We start from the raw sequence: 17,431 nt of genomic DNA, 5'->3' as shown, positions 1-17,431 counted from the left end.
ATCTCATCAGAAACTGAGATGTCACTCCATCAGGGCCAGGAGAACTTGAAAGCCTCAAGTCCCTGATGGCCTCTAAAGCATCTTGATCTGTGACTACAAGATCATCTTAACGCTCAACTTGACTAGCCTCACCAATCTCAACAGACCCATCTTCAGAGCAATGAGCTGTTGCTTCTGAATTCAGTGGGGTTGAAAACACACTGAAGAGCTGATCTCCAAGCATGTTAGCCATGGTCTTTACATTGCTAATGGCTTTCCCATCAACCTCAAAAGGCCCAACAAAGTGTTTCATTTTTCCCTTAGAGTTTGCATAAGAGAAAAAAGCCTTCGGATTCAATCTGACCTCCTGAACCACCTTACTTTCAGTTTGTAGCTGGTCATTTTCGATGGAGGCCTTAATCTTACCCTAAACTACGTCCAACATTTTTTGGCGACTACCAACAATTACTGGATTCGAAGTGCTCTTCAGCCTCTTCAGCTAGTTTGCAACTCTTTTTGAACAAAGTCTTCCAGTATTGTGGAATTTTTGTCCGTGTCCCAAGCTTGGAAACACATTCAGAGATTGCGAGACTGGAGCAAACTTCCTCAAAAACTGATACTAATTAATCAACAGCTGCATCTATTAACGATTCCTGTTGCAGAATTGAAACCTTTTTCAGAATTAAAAAGCAGCTCCAGGTCTTCTAATCTTTCTATAATCAACGGCCAATGTTCATCTTTGAACTTGAACTTTCTTGGCCGGTTTTACTCTAGAGCACGCCGGCGAACTAGTTAAGCTGATATTTTATCATTTTGTTGTTCCTTAGTCATTGCTAAATAATTACTTGCATTCAAAACTTCAGTTTGAAGTGATAGTGAGCTTATGAAAAGGCAAACCAGGACAAAGGAACTGTTTTTAATGTTTGACAATATTGAATCAAAAATATCACTCTACTGGCAAAAGTTGAATCATTCTATGGTTTACACTTGTTTCTTTGTGGACTTTGATAATCCTGAAGAAAAGAAATTACCAATAACAATTTGCCTCTCGATACGGAACAGACGATTACTTGTTTGATGCGGGAACTCTTAGCCCTCGCAACCCGCTCAACCCTTAGTTCGTCGTCTTACAAAAAGAGAGTGACCAAAGGATGCATAAACGTTTGACTTTTTATGGAATGAGTACCAATTTCACTCATTTTGCCGATTCAAGGGTATTTGGTTAGTTTATCACAACATATTGTCATTTTTTTCTTAACGTAGATAAATCTAGCTATAATAGCTACAAAATTGAGTCATTGTTATTTCACCAAAATATACCAAGCAAAATTACAATTATATGTAAGGATACCATGATGTGAATTACTGTGGCTTGCTGAAGATTGAAAACAGACACGTGTTGATCACAGGAACTTTCAAACGCAGCTCCAGTGAAGCCTAACTATGAATAATCAATCAATTCAATGATCAAAAGGATTCATGCTGAGAGTTTTCGAATCAAATGCCCACGCTCAAATGACCACACTATCTTGATGTTGACTCGTTCGTACCTTTGCGGACAATTTCTCAAGTCGACCAGTATTTAATTCACTCAGATTCGTTTCGTAACATTACTAAGAGTCCTATCAGATATAAATATCACTGAACACCTTTAACATATTATTTGGTTCAGCACCTCTCAGCTTTTTGAAAATATGTGTGACCATAAGATATTTTAAATCCATTGGTCAACTTCAAGTCATGGTTTGGTGAAAAGTCAGTTTTTAGAGAGAAGGTTTAAATGTTCATTCATCCATTAATATATTTGTTCTTAGATGTCCGTGCTCAAATTGCTAGTGTGACTATTGGTTTGCAAAGTAGTGGTTCGAAATCATGGCAACTCTTTCCTTTGTTTTAGCAAAGAGAACTGTAATGCCATTACAGTTGAAAAATGTTGCAACTATAACAACCCGAAAATCCAAAAATAACTCATTGCCTGTTGCATTTCTGACAACTCAAAAGTGGAGTTTACTTTATCATTTTACTCCTGATGACCGAAGGAAACTTTAAGCTTAGAGAGCAATTATCCTTTCCTCATTAGATAACCACTAGAGGGCTAGTCACAAGCCCTCTAATAACCACCATACGTAGACCAGGTGAATCTTTTTGGATTCTACTTTGATACACAAATATAATTGTGCTTGTTGTTGTTTTGTTATATTTGTCAGATGGGTGGCCTTTCCCATAAATACATTTGGCATGTTTTGGGAAAAATAGTAGGTTCATTTATCAGGTGTGTAGAAGTATGGCCATAATTGGGAAATTTCTCACAGAATTGGCCATTTTGAAATTTAGGAAAAGCAACTTTAATGGGTAACTCCATTCCATTTTTCATAAGGAATGGTTAAGAAATGAATTGCTCAATTTAGTCAAAGTAACTGGAACTGTAATTTGTTCCTTTTATTGAGGATTGTGTAATGCCTTTTAATTTGCCCTTTCAATTTAAAATGCTGGACATCTTTAACCAGCCTTTGCTACCCTTGAAGTTGCACCTCCCATTGAATGGACCCAAAGGTTTTACGGCAACACCAGTCTTGTTCCAAACATTTTATCAAGCCTGTCAAACATGTATCTTTGAAAAATTTAACTGAGAAATGACACATTAAGTTTTAATTAATGAACCAAATTCAAAAATTATCATTGAGTTTGTAAAGTAGCCCCGTGGAGGCCAAATTAAGGCTGGAGGCCACATGATTGCCTTTGTGGCCATTGAATCTTAAAAGTAGCCACTTAGTGGCAAATTACAGGGTCTGAGGCCACGTTTTTTCTCGTGGCCATTGAATTTTAAAAGTAGCCACTTTTTGAAATTTTGGCGCGGAAGCCACCTGGCAATGATGGTTGGTCTTCTTGTCAACAAATTTCAATATGAGCCAGGGTGCTATTCTTAAATATTCGCGACAATCGATGCTATTGAGTTCTGATCAAATTGAGACACATACCAATTACTGATAAGACGATGCGAACCTTTTCAAGCCTGATACATTTTGATACAAGGCTTGGTTCAAGCCTCCGTGAGGTTGTCCATGACGCCGATGGCGGCCAGAAGGCGATAAATCTACCGTCCAAAGGTGCCCACCAGAAATATCACCAAAGGTTTCATTTCTTTATTCTATGTCATGAAACCCACGCTCGTTTCTTTTGATGTGGTCTAAAAGTTTCAATTCGGATTACACTTTTGTGGGAACAAGCCTTCTACTGATAAATATTCAGGCTCTGATTGGCTCTTTTCTAATGTGTAGTCTTATTTTGGGTTGATGGTCATGTTGTGAAAACCATTGAAGTTCCTCTTATGTAGTGCGACCCACCGCAAGCATCACTGCCACATATTTCACACACGTATTTTCCTGCCACTTCCATTTCCACACATGTGGCTAGATTGATTTTCATGTTTTCATCCGGTCTGGGCCAAACTGAACACAATTTGCACTTATGTTTGAACACATTTAAGGGATTGTGATATGTAAAAGTGGAAAAAACAGAGCTTGATCAATTTGCGAATTAGTCATCCATCACCTTGGTCAAGTGGGTTGATAATATTTTGATTGTCCACATGGCGATACTTGGTCCTTGGACCAGGGATCACAGCTATGAAACAGTGGTCAACGCGGTAACGCACAAGTCAGTTGCCTGCATTCATGACAGTGACACTGACAAGAAAGCGTTCAAGAATCTAGGGTGGTTGGTCTCTTGATAACTAGTGCTGATGTAAAAACTATGTCATGATGCCGGGACAAGTTTAGAGTCATCATATTGTGGCATCAGCCTTGTTTCACGTCATTTTCCCTTTAGTTGAAGTTTGATGGGTACAATTTCGGATGCCGCTCATATTGCATTGATGAATCGATCGGTTATTTTGTCACACTGATTTCTTTTTTCTTCATGATGCCTCAATGTAGACACTTCAAGCCAATATTCTAGGCCATGATGTGATGGCATGGGTAGAAGAGACTTGAAACACGAATTGAATGACTATAAAACATTAAAGGGTCTGGGTTCTATTAACATTTTGCAGCTTTAATTGAAATTCGTTGGGTGTGCTCAATAATGAGCTGGATTTAATTTTGATCCATTTTGGCGTCCCTGCTAATGTCTCAGAAAGGCTTAAGCTTGCATGATACATTTTGAATCTGGCATTGGACCGGTATTGCATTGAATGCTTGAGACTTTTGAGGCAACGTTCCCATCACTAATACCAATTACTTGGCCTATCCATATAAACTCAATTACTTTTTCACTTACAAATATGAATGCTAGCCTAAACATTGGAGAGTCGTAACGAAAGGAAATGTGACTCTTTTGACGAATAAGGGCTTGTCAAGTAACGGCGTTCATGAATAATTGACGTTATTCCATGGAAAAAAATCAAAGACAACATACGCAGCCAAACCGCACTGTGCATGCATGGAATTTTGACATTTTTTTCATTTCACCTGCTTGTCTACGCAAATAGCATTGTGGTATTGAGCCAATTTGATAGTGCGTTCACCAAATTACACCAATCATGTTCACTCTGTTTGGTTTTGCAACAGAGCTCACTCAAAATCGCTTGATTATTGAAAATTCAAAGGGCGGATGGTGCGAGTTGACTGTGATCTTTGTCTTAGTTCTCCCTCCCAAAAATACCCAAAATCAGGGTGCCGGACCACATTTTTCATTGAATTTCCTTTACTTGACATCCCCTATTGTAACACGTTTGTGTATTTTTCGACACTCTGTGCATGAGGGAGTACTTGGAAAAGGAGTCATGCCATTAGGAAAGTGATTATCGGTTAAAGAGGTATTAAACTCAAAAATGAATTGATTTCTATGATCCTCTAACGTTGACCTTATAGCAGTGCTGCCAGATGGTGATTTAGTCCGCCAGATTTTGCTACTTCTGGCGTTTTAGGCTCTGTCCGGAGGGATAATTTTTCTTTTGACGGGGATGATGAATCTGGCCGTTGTCCGGCGTTTTTGATCTTTGTGCGGCGAGAAAATTTTCAACATTGACTGATAGGTTGATTTAGGTGGATTGCTGGCGTTTTTTGACTGACTTTAGGCGTTTTTTGACCCAAATATCAAGGAAATTGGCAATTTTTTCCAAAACTTTGAGGATGCTTTGCAAGAATGCAAGTTGTGCCTCGGCAATTTTAATCATCGCACTTTCAGTTTCATACTTCAGAGCACTTGATTAATGTATAGCACACTTTTGGGCACAAATTGACGCGTCTAAATTGTGAATCATCACTTGAATGATCATCAATTATATTCTCTAGATATGACATAGCCATGTGTTTCGTGCAGATAGAGTACAAACGTTACCGTTTCAATAGATGTTTTCAAGGTTTTCAAATTTGTGTTTNGCGGCGAGAAAATTTTCAACATTGACTGATAGGTTGATTTAGGTGGATTGCTGGCGTTTTTTGACTGACTTTAGGCGTTTTTTGACCCAAATATCATCTAAATTGTGAATCATCACTTGAATGATCATCAATTATATTCTCTAGAAATGACATAGCCATGTGTTTCGTGCAGATAGAGTACAAACGTTACCGTTTCAATAGATGTTTTCAAGGTTTTCAAATTTGTGTTTTCAACTTTGGAGGCAATCACTGTTCTCACGGCTGCTTTCTCCATAAATGCATCAGATGTGGCACAATTTTGGACAAAACGGCAATGTATTTTTGTACTGAAATCAGGGTATGTCCAAATAAACACAATTTTCACTTGTTTCAGCATTACACAAATGTCCCCATTCTGTTCCCCCTCTTTCGAAAAACCAAACCAGTGTCAAACATGCAGGGCCACTATGAAAGCTTTCAGAGATGGAAAGCTTTTTCTGTCTTAGATCCTGCGATGTTTGAAGGTGGACTATAATTTTCGGCAGATGCCATGTCACTCACATTTTTGTGTGTCAAAAATGTTCAACAGTACACCTCTACATACACTAGAAACTATGAATCATAGTTTTGCTTTATGAAATGCAATTCATCAAAGTAGTTGAATTGTGAAATCCACAGAGTATGGTACAATCTTAAAATATCTGGTTATAACAGTCCGTGGTGAAAGCAAATTCTGTGTATGACACAAATAGTTAATGGAAGACCAATAAATTCAACTCATGCAGAAAAGCATCCAATTGTACATTAGAGTGCCCTAGAATACTAAGAGTATATATGTCGTTTTTCTGGCGGTTTTTAAAATATATTTGGCGGTGAATGTCTTGAATTGGCGTTTTTAGGGGGGTCATCTGGCGTTTTTACCCTGTCGCGAACTGGCAGCACTGCCTTATGCCCTAACTTCCAATGCATATTATTTTTTAATAACATTCTGCTCCGAAATTCGTTGCTGCCTGTGTAATGGTTTTAGGAGCCATTCGGACCTAAAGTCTAAACTAAAGTCTAAAAGAACTTTAATCTTTGGTCGGAATCACATGTTCTGATATCTATTAACTCCTTTGCCATCTAGGAAAGTTGGAAAAATATAATTTATGCCCTATTTAGCCATTACATTATCGAAGTATTTTTCTAGGGTTTTTTATGGACAATCTAGCCCTTTTTGCTCCAACTTAACCTTGATCTAGAAGTTTTGTGACTTGGCCATCTGGTCAGCCTGGTATTCTAGATAGATCTCGTCAATCATCAAATCAAAATTAGTCTACAATGAGCACTGAACTCTATGCCTCTTCAGAGGATCAACCCCAAGCTAGTGCCACACCCATACCTTCTATAGTGATCACACCTGCCAGCCCGGTTGTCTCGCCTGACACGCTGACGACCGGCCATCCCGAAGATGCCATTGACGAAAACTTGAACCACTCCCATTCCAGTCCAATTTCTAATTTGGTCTGTCCTGTGCCTTGCCCATCTCCCATTTTGGAAACTGTATTAATTGACTCTTTTCCCAAAATCAATTCCCTCCGTCATGATGAAGATCCGCCATCTGGAACCACAAACGCTCCTGGAAAGGAGAGCCCATCTTTAATAGAAAAGTCATCACGTAAAAGGAAACGACACCATGCCTCCTATTATCGAGAGTCGTCATCTGAGTCCCTGACCAGGGCCGAATCAGTGAGCTCTCAGAGAAAGAGTTCCACATTGAAAAAGAGGAAGAGACCACTGGATTTGAAGGCTAGTAAACATCAACGAGATAACGACGAAACCCGTCACAAGCCATTGTGTACGAAGGAACCTGTGGATCACACGTCATTTAAGAATATGAGGGTTTACATAATGCAAGCTTTGAAGTTTGGAGGGAAAGGCCAGGTCAATGCGGAAAAGATCGCCAATCATGCCGTCAAATTGATCCGTAGCCATTCTCAAGGCTGTTGTTACCCAGATCTGCGGGACAAATTTATCTCGGACTTCCGTCGGGGCTCAAATGGACTCTTGATGTTCAAAGAGACCTTGGGCATGTATCTGGCCTCAATGAAGCCGAAGAATCGATTCAAATGTGTGGAAGGAATCTCCAATTTTTTCATACAGGATAGGCAAACCTGGCAAATGATCGAGGACGGAGACACGGTCAGGATGTTGAGCTCAACCAAGGAACTGTCCCAATTCCTTTTAGACTCTCGAGAAAAGTATCATATGTTGCGCGAGGCTGCCCTTTATCTTCCGTCCAGGATGTCGCCCGAAATTTCGCCGGGTTCCCCGATTTCTCCGAATAGATTGAAACAGTCGCAGCCTGTCGCCAAGCGAAAGCGGACACCGGTTCTTACTCTGGATGACACGGATGAAAAGGACAACCCTGAACTGATGTCCGAAAAGCCGGAGCAAAGTTCCTCCAACACGTTAGACGTATTGATGACGTACGGTCGGCTGCCTCAAGATTTGAAGACTTATCTAAATGAAATCGGACTCCCGACCGCGCAAATCATAGGCGACATCATACCGACCATCATTTTGGCCCTTTCGGATAAGTGTCAAATGAGTTATGAGGACCTTCGAGATCTCTATATTCATACCATGTCCGACCTAGCCCAACAATCTGAGCCAAAGCCGCCGGATCTAGAATTCCGGCTCCGTCTGAGTTGTGCTCTAGCATCACAGGAATTTTTCGAGTTCGTCACCAACCAAGTGACGTTGTCCATGGTCACGGAAGTGATCTCGTTACATTTTAAATCCGACGCAAATACCCAGGAAATGTTGCAAGCCTACAATGACCAACAGAAGCATGTGTCAAAATTACTGGCGCAAAGGGCCAATACCTTGGCTTTCTTACCCGACTTGGGCTCTTGAATTCTTTATCCTTATGCACTCATGATGAACTAGGTACATTCCGTCATTCCGTAAGGGCCTAAAGTGTCTTACTTTTATCATTCTTTTGCTCGAAAATTAAACGTTGCGATTTTCTTCATTTCTCTCAATCTGTGATGGGAAGCATGTCTTCAATTGATCAACGCACATTTTGCAAGTGCATCATTATCCACAATCATCTGTCATCATCACCCACATCGCATGGATACATGCCCATGGGACGTATTGTGCTATGTTCTACAGTACTATCTACCAATCCACGAGAGTACACTCGACAAAGCCGGTATCAGTGTCAGTTGTCAAAGCCGAGTCTGCTCGGGGAAATCGACTTTCTTCTGGGTTCTGCTGAGCTTTGCAAGAATGTGGGGATGTGTCTCGAGACTCCCAATGTTCAATGTTGGTCTTGTATCATTCATTTTCCATACAATTTTTGAAGGCCATGGGTCAAAAACGTTACGACCATGCTCAATCATGAATGAACAAGTGGCTTCATTTTGCTGACCCAAACTGTATGTATGCAAGTATGTGATCGTCAGCCAGTTGCCCGCCGACAAAGAGGAACCGTACCCAACGATGAAAGAGAAGCAGGGAAAGAAAGAAGGCTGGAAGCGAACCTGGCCCTCAATGCAGCTTCCAGTCTGTGAGCCAGTTACTCACAGTTAGTGACACGTCCGGTGTGTCAGACAACTCCTTTCGTTCAATTTCTCTCTGTCCAGATACATACATACATAGATAGATACAGCAACAACTCACGCGTTTTTTCCAGTGCTTGTGGTGGCCAATTTGCCGATTTGAATCAGTTCATTGCTAACCCAAGAAGCATCCGCATCATATCACCATCATCATCATCATCATTACCGATTTGTTAGGTTGTGAGAACGCCCACTGCTGCAAATACATCCCTGTGGCTCTGTATCGCTTCTCTTGTGGAACAGGAACAGCTGATCCGAACTAAAAAAGTCACCAGAGGTTCCAGATCTCAGTTGATCGGTAGACTGACTGATTGACGTCTGTTACCAACTTCCAAAAAGCCATGGCATCTTCCACCCGTGAACTGACGCCGCCCCAGTGTCTCCCGACGGACGTGAGTCTCGTGAGTGGGCCGGGCTTGGGGGCGGGCAAAGCGATGACCTCACCTTCGGATTCAGGGAGCAATGGCAGTATCAAGAAATATTATCGATCCGCGGAACATCGGTGAGCGTTAAGCAGCTGACGACTATTTGTTGAACTGAATCCGATTCTGATGTTTCAATTGATTCACAACTTAAGAGACGTTTTCCTCCATCCACCGATTAGTGGACGGACGTACAACTTTAAAGCCTGACCTCACCCAAAGTCTAATAATGACCCGTAAACCCCTCTATTACAGACCCAAGAACCAATTGAGATATTGCGTCCTTGACTTCTGTTGGTTTTTTCATCATTTAGGGTCAAATAGAGTGTATTAGAAGGTTAGTTTAGGTGAGCCAATGCCTCCAAGTTATGGGGTCATGTTACAGTAGTTCTTATCCATAGATAGGACGTGTCAAGATTATTTTTCAACCTGAATACGTCCCGGGTTTTGTCCCGAGATAAACGTTTTATGCGAAGGTAGCCTCCGTAGCTTGGCGCCATTTCAAAGGAAGGGAAAAATGATGCTGTCAGATGTTTTTGAGACTGAGCCAGGTGCAATGATGCTCAATCCTTGAATTCCTGCTTTCTTTCCCTGTTCAAATGCGACTCGGAAATTCATCATCAACAACTACGCCCTTGAACGCGATTGATACCCTTAATTGTGCGGGAGGGTCGATCGTGATCTTTTAGTGCCAAGAAAAAATCAGCCTGTTCTCATGCCCATGAAACTGACACGAAAAGACCGTCCGTCAACGACTAAATACGTAGAATCTTCTTCAACAAGCAGAAATGGGAGCAAGTTATCACTGCTGTTTCTTTCGTCAGTTTGATTTGAAAAGGGTAAATGCATAGGAAATTCTCCAGTGCAAAGTTTTCTGGGGATCCAACTAAATAGGTTGAACGACTGACATCAATTTCTGGCCAACCTTTCAAAGCAGAGACAAACTTCATCATTGCTGTCCATGAGCTAATTCGTGATTTTGGTGAAAACCACCCTGGCTTTAATGTTCCAGTTTCCACGAGATCACGAAAGAAATCTCGATTCAAATGCAGAAAGCCAATGGCTCCCAACATTCATATTAATATAGTACTATTCGTTCGTTCGAGAAATGACTGATTTAGATTTATCTGCACTAAAATTGTTATTGTGGTGTACAAAGCATGATTCCGAGTTCAAAACACGTCAGTAATTGATTCAGTTGTCATTCTCAACACCGAGATAAATGAGGAATAAATGAAAAGAAACCCTTCTCCAGTGTATGTAGAGTACGTACGTACATTCTTTGATACTTGATATAAATATCGTCGGTCGATCCTTGTGGAACTTTCCAACCTTGCGTGTTTGGCGAACGAATGAAATGAAAACAAGCTATCAGACACGCAGAATCGTAAATTGCCAGCTTGCTTTGACATTGTTCAAAGCTTCCTGGGATTGTTGGCATGTCGTTCTTGTGACCTTGCCATCTTAATCCCGTGTTGTGTTGATGATACTTCGTTTCATTCAGGTTGAACATTGAACCTTGTTTAACTTATCTCCTTTTTTATTTGTTTGTTGGCAGCTACTTTTAACGATCTCGACTTATATCATTGGATTTGTAGCACTTCAAGATCAGTTTGCCACGTAACACTCGTCAAGGAACACGATCCTTAAAAACAGACCAAGGATCTCCAAAAGTGGGAAAGAATGTCATCTGAGACGGAACAGCAGATGCTCCTGAAAAAGGGCTTGTCCAAAAAAGGTCTTCAGTTAGCCGAGGCGTTGAATAAACAAAGAGCCTTGCTGGTAAAATCCCGACCTGACCAACAACATCCCCCAACTCCGCGACTTGTTACTTATTGATTATCATAATAAATATTTAAAAAAAAAAGCAAAATGGATCACGGGCACGGAGTTGGGCATGCTGTTGGCCAAGTCGTCTTGAACGGATCCCATTCTCTACCAGCGTCCAGAGTTCAAATCCTTGTTCAGTTCGGATGGCCAAGGCATGGCCAGATCGGGCAGCTTTTTGGACGGCTACTTCGTCAGCTCGGGTTATGATGCAAATATCGGGGCTAAACGGGAAACAGAGCACAGGTCATCCGTGATTTGCTTTCCTCAGTAAGTTTGATAATTTCCTTCAATGATAGACCTGCCTCCTTTTCTTATAGGATTTTTGTCAATCGAAGTCTGCATTTAGAGAAGATCAAGTTCTTTGGATTCGACATGGACTACACTCTGGCCGAGTATAAGTCCCCTCAATTCGAGGTACTCTTCACGAATGCTTCTGTCCGCCATCCATTCAATGTTAGATAGGGCATTGATTCCTGTTTCAGATTCTTGGATTCAAAATGCTCGTGGATCGATTGGTTGAGATTGGCTATCCGGATATAATCCAAGACTTTGAGTACGATCCCACTTTCCCCATTCGAGGCCTGTGGTTCGATACTCTGCACGGAAATTTGCTCAAAGTGGACGGTTTCGGCAATATTCTGGTCTGTGTTCATGGCTTCGAGTTCCTAAAACCGTGAGTGATCCAATTGATTTCAAATCCAAATCACTGTATGTACTATACAAATTGGTCGATGGGTTAGTTGAAAATGGAATCAATGCCTATTTTCAGTCAAGAGATCAGCGAGAAATATCCCAATAAGTTCATCCAATTGGACGACAGCCGGATTTATGTCCTGAATACCTTGTTCAACGTTCCGGAGACGTACATGTTGGCCTGTATCATGGATTACTTCACCAATTCCTCGGAGTACAAAGAAGTGCCTCAGGGTTACAAGTTTGGTGATTTGCTCATGAGCTACAAGTCCATCTTCCAAGACATCCGCAATGCAGTGGATTACATCCACATGAATGGGGAATTAAAGCGTCGAATCTGCGACAATCTGCCCGAATATGTGAAGAAAGATTCCAATTTGAATACCTTATTGAAGCGACTCCAGCAAGCGGGTAGGAAAACCTTCCTGTTAACCAATTCCGAATGGTGGTATACGAACGAGGTAAGGACGAAAATAAATATCGGAATTTGTTCAAGAGGACTTATTTTCTGGCATTCGATGCAGGTGATGAATTATTTGTTGGACGACGGGAGTGGTGAATCCTGGGAGAGTCACTTCAATTATGTGATCGTGGATGCGCAGAAGCCAAGCTTCTTTGGCGAAGGAACTGTTTTGAGGTATTAATCCCCTTTCCATCTCCACCATAAACCTACATAAAACGTCGAAGATTGGCAATGCTCCTTGTGTTCGTTTCTAGACGAGTTGAACGATCAACTGGCAAGCTGATGATTGGCCGACACACCGGTGCCATTGAGGAGGGCAACATCTATTCGGGTGGATCTTGTGAAGTGCTCTCCAAGATGATTGGAGCCAAGGGAAAGGATGTCCTGTATTTCGGCGATCACATCTTTGGGGACGTGCTCAAGTCCAAGAAGCTCCGGGGTTGGAAGACATTCCTCATCGTGCCTGAGTTGAATTCTGAGCTTCACGTCTGGACCGATAAGAACAAATTGTTTGACCAACTTCAAGGTCTCGATGTTCAACTCGGTGAACTGTACAAGTAAGCAGCTGTACTACATATTGAGGGTCAATATTAAACTAGCCGTAGCCATCAATCCGTAAGTGACTGAAGTCAATTTCGCTTTGTGCAGAAACTTGGATTCAGCGGCTTCCGAGAAACCTGATATTTCCAATGTTCGTCAAGCCATGCAAGAAGTCATCCACGAAATGGACATGTCCTACGGTCTCTTGGGATCGTTGTTCAGATCAGGATCCAGGCAAACCTTCTTCTCGTCTCAGGTTGTAAGGTGAGTGCTAGTCGTTTGTTGGTGACTTATTATGAATTAGCTCCCCGAAAAAGTGGCTGGGGGATTAGTGTAGATAGATGGTTCTGATCTTTCTCTCTCGACAGATATGCGGATCTTTATGCGGCGTCCGTTCTCAACTTGGTCCACTATCCATTCAGTTACATGTTCAGAGCCCCAGCCATGCTCATGCCACACGAATCCACTGTGACCCATGAACAAAAGCTCTCTCGAGATCAGGTCGAAAATGCCATGGCCAAACGAAAGGTAGAGACATATTACCCTTCCCTTAAGGAAGCTTGATATTGAAAACCGGATTACCTACAAGATACGATGAATTTGCGTTGCAGGAGTTTATTAATCGACGTACCGAGAGTCGAGTGCCGAATCCTTACGCAGAAGAGCCTTCTTTGATCACCCAGACCCACGAATTAGATGATGATCCGGAGGATGATAGCACGGCCTCCTCCAATTAGTTAATTGATGAATGGCTCGCCGCCGTCGAGAAGTTGTTGCCTTTTTTTCCCGTCTTGATCGAATCCTTGGCTTCGAATTCATCACTCGAAACGACAGTATTTGTCCGCCAGAAGGCCATTTCAAATCCGTAACTCGTGTTTGTGTTTTTTTTCTTTCGGAATATCTCTCTTGTTTTCAAGAAGAAGAGCATTTTGTGCGAAATGTCTAGGTGCTTGACAGACAGACACACCTTGGACACGTAGACGAGGGCTACAAAAAATTTTTTTTAGACCATATCTTACTAGTGCCCCCTCTTTTTCTCTCTTTCTCAACTATTAATCAATTGCAACATTCGCTTGCATATTGCCTTACATCACCAGGACGATTGTCGAGTTTGCCAATCAAAATCAGAACAATAAATGCATCGAAAGAATTGTTTTCTTTGCCTCGCTTTGTGGGAAAGAAACGAAACGAAAGTTGCTGATTTCCCTCTGGTCTCATTTCACAATATCCTTGTCAATACTTACCTCAATTATTATTTAATTCTTATGTGACGTTTGTAACAAAAATGTACTTGATGAAACCCATATCAAGTTCCATTACCATCGGTGCTACATGATCGCTGAATTTAGCGATTTGATTGAGGTCGGATGCCATGTGAAGATTGAGAGAGCGAATGTTTAAGGACTCCTGAACTGAAACAAGCATACAATGAGGAATGATCTTCAAAGGTTTGGTGATTCCATTTTTTGCTTACCGCCGGGAGAGAAATGAGGTTCACAGTGCCGTTCGGGCACAACTTGGGCTATCTTGAGCCGTTACATGTAGTTTTTCATATTTAGCACGACCATGGCCTTAATCATGAATATCATAGTTTTGGTTCAAAGAATAAACTCTTTGGCACACGTTTCATTAAAATAAAATTAATTACTCGCGCATGAGCCAAATATCTGCTTTTCAAATTTATGTCGTTAAATCTACTGGCCGGCTCCTCTGTGGCTCGCACTATCACAACGGCAAAGGCAAACTCACTCTGATCATCAGTTCCGTCGATTTAACACGTTTATCGTACTTGAGGCTCATAATGTTTTCAGGCAAGTAGTAAATACTTTTTTGGATGAAAAGTGTACCAAAATCTTTAATTTTTAATTCAGGGAGGAGACGTGGTGTAATGGTTAGATCAGTTTCCTAACATAAAATAAGTCCCTGGTTCGATTCTCCTCCCCGACCTTTCTCAAGGAAACTTTTAGACGCTAACCACGCCCACAGACGGAGAACCAATCTGATACGAATTACGACACTGCCTATCGGAACTTTATACGGATGATGTGATGGCTAGCTTCGCTGGCCGGGCGAGGTTACCCCTCCGACCCTAGCACCCAAAATACAAAAAAAAACGATTATATTCATGGTTAAGGCCACGGTAGGGCTAAAAAGGAAAAAAATACGCGTAACGGCTTTAAATATCATTCCTCATTGAATTCTATATTAGCAAATGTGCAAGTTCTTGTACAAAATAATGCTCATTCATGATTTTTGTGATCCCCTCGGGGTCGAATTGCTTCACATTTCTGTTTCACAATCAAATTGGCTTAGGAAAATTTCTTTAGGTATGTTTTTTTTAATCTGAGCTAGAATTTCAGTAAGGAATAAAATAAAAAAAATCATGTTGTTCCTCATGGTTTTGCGGGCTAGAAATATGTCTTGATTTATTTGGATGTTTTCGTCAAGGCTTTATAAGGCGCGTCAAGCCTCTGTGGTCACCACAATTGACGTTAAAACCTGGGTTGAGACAAAACTTATGAACGCCTTTGAAGATGTACGGTGCCAGTTACATTTCGTACCTTCTTTGAATAATGCATCTATGACCTCTGTCAATATGGACCTTTATCTTTTTGTTGCAATGTTCCTCGTAAAACTTCTTTGAGTCCGTTCGACTCGTTTCAAACCTGCTGAACTCATTGGAGCCCAAATAGGCGAATCATATATAAATTGCGTTTGAACAATCGACTTGTACAGAATTAGCATTGTGATATTATCTTTAGACTTAAACGCACCATATATCCATCTATACGTATGAAAATCGTTATCCTCCTTCCACTCAATAATATGTTGCTCCGTATCAACCAGGGATCAAAAATTCTTCAACCAGGGATCAAATATTCTTCTCCGTACCAACCAGGGATCAAATATTCTTCTCCGTACCTTGAAGTCGAAACCCAAATTCCCAGGCCCGTCTCTTCATGCTTCGAAGATCACGAATGTTCCAGATTTTGATCATGAAAGTTCGGCGGATGCTCTCAATATCAAACCTGACTTGATCCATCTATAAAAATACGACAGAAAACAAACTTTTCATTCGCCTTGAGGTCATTCGGAAGCTCTTGAGAACTTCAACTGCTTCAAACTCGGCTAAATTGCATTTCAAAAGTCGTTTGTTCGAGAAACTGGCACTCGATAATACTTCTTCAGTATCTTTGAAATTTCTGGAAAATGTACAAAAAAAAATAAGTAGTGGTTAAAAAAGCCATGGACGACGTTACCACTGGACAGCAACGGAAGTGGGGGAAATGAGTAATTCCAATTCCAATCAAACCAAATCTATTTTCCTTCGCACAAGTTGTGCTCATGTTGACTCAAAAAGAGTTCGTCAACTTTGATTCTAATCGAACGTCTGTGTCAAAAGATATCAGCATTTAAAACCTAGACCAAGGAGAGCACAAGTTGAATGACTTAGCACTACGTTAGTAAGATCTTACCAACGTGATGCTAAGCTAGCCATTTTGCACCCACGTCGTACTGAGTTTCAAGAACTTTTTGACTTTCGAAATGTACTATACGAGGTTGCCATCTCGCAGGAAATATGTTCAAAAGAGCAGATGATGCTCTGAAGCAAGAGGCCACATATAGCACTGTATTCAAATGGCTACCATACTTTACTAGAGCTTCGAAATGGTTTAGAATAATTGGAAAGTGCAGATGTTTATTCGTGCATCAAATCTGAAGTTCCAAAAATATCACAAAGAGCTCAAATTACAAAGTTTTGGCGAAATTAAAATGCAGACTTTATGATTTAGAAACGGACACCTTGTGAATGGCAAGAGCTAGATATAGAGAGAATAAGAAAGGAGAAAGAGAGTGGGAGGGAGATTATGGGTGACCATAATCAGACGAGTACAAATGGCAGGGATGAAGACTCTAGTACAACGGACTTTTGGGGCTATCATGGCTTGTTTATGCAAAACTCGCGAACCAAACAAACAAGAGACTTGAAGAATGAAATAATTGATACCCAATGATCTGCCAAAAATGCCCCAACCAATGAGGGGTTCCTAAAAAGTGGGGAGGAAAAGTCAAAGAAAATTAGCAAGAATCCTACCAAAGTATGGAGCTTGTTTACAGAGCTTGTTTACTGAGCATCATCTCCAGTCTTGCACTCTTGAGCCGGTAGAGGGCGATTTCGAAAGTCAATTGCATTTGACGCAGAGGTTCGATTGACTTAAAACTTAGCAAGTTGAAGTTGTTATCTTGTTCGCACTGCCTCCTAGACAGTTTGACTACTCTAGCTCCCTTACGCTCTAAGTTGCGCCGACAAATTTGGGCAATTTCCAAATGGTGAGGGTCGAAGTCCCTCATAATTAAGTACTGCTTGGACAGTACTTTTGTAAATGTTTGTTTTTGTTTGTTACAAAGTGAGATGGCAGCTCCCTCGCTCGGCCTGTAATCTGATTTTGGGTGTCCCAATTGAAGGATATTCCCGCTTCGTTGTCACAGCCCAACATTAATAATTATCTTACCCTCGGGATTGACCGCAAGTGC

General features: G+C 41.2%; 1 protein-coding gene across 2 annotated transcripts; it reads left to right on the top strand.

The window, feature by feature from the left end:
• Nucleotides 1-8,958: 8,958 nt before the first annotated feature.
• On the top strand, nt 8,959-14,045 carry LOC131893493 (cytosolic purine 5'-nucleotidase-like). Of its 2 annotated transcripts, XM_059243534.1 has the most exons (10): nt 10,704-11,151; nt 11,312-11,442; nt 11,517-11,613; nt 11,682-11,872; nt 11,969-12,353; nt 12,417-12,529; nt 12,610-12,912; nt 13,004-13,159; nt 13,264-13,423; nt 13,507-14,045. In XM_059243534.1, the coding sequence occupies exons 1-10, from the start codon at nt 11,053-11,055 to the stop codon at nt 13,630-13,632; spliced, it is 1,761 nt and encodes a 586-aa protein (XP_059099517.1). In that variant the 5' UTR covers nt 10,704-11,052; the 3' UTR covers nt 13,633-14,045. The 2 variants fall into 2 exon arrangements, with proteins under 2 accessions (XP_059099518.1, XP_059099517.1); XM_059243535.1 differs by lacking the exons at nt 10,704-11,151; nt 11,312-11,442 and adding an exon at nt 8,959-9,449.
• Nucleotides 14,046-17,431: the final 3,386 nt, after the last annotated feature.

This window comes from Tigriopus californicus, chromosome 2, assembly GCF_007210705.1.
Source record: "Tigriopus californicus strain San Diego chromosome 2, Tcal_SD_v2.1, whole genome shotgun sequence".
In the NCBI taxonomy this organism is placed as follows: domain Eukaryota; kingdom Metazoa; phylum Arthropoda; class Copepoda; order Harpacticoida; family Harpacticidae; genus Tigriopus; species Tigriopus californicus.
This window is presented reverse-complemented; position numbering and strand designations above follow the sequence as displayed.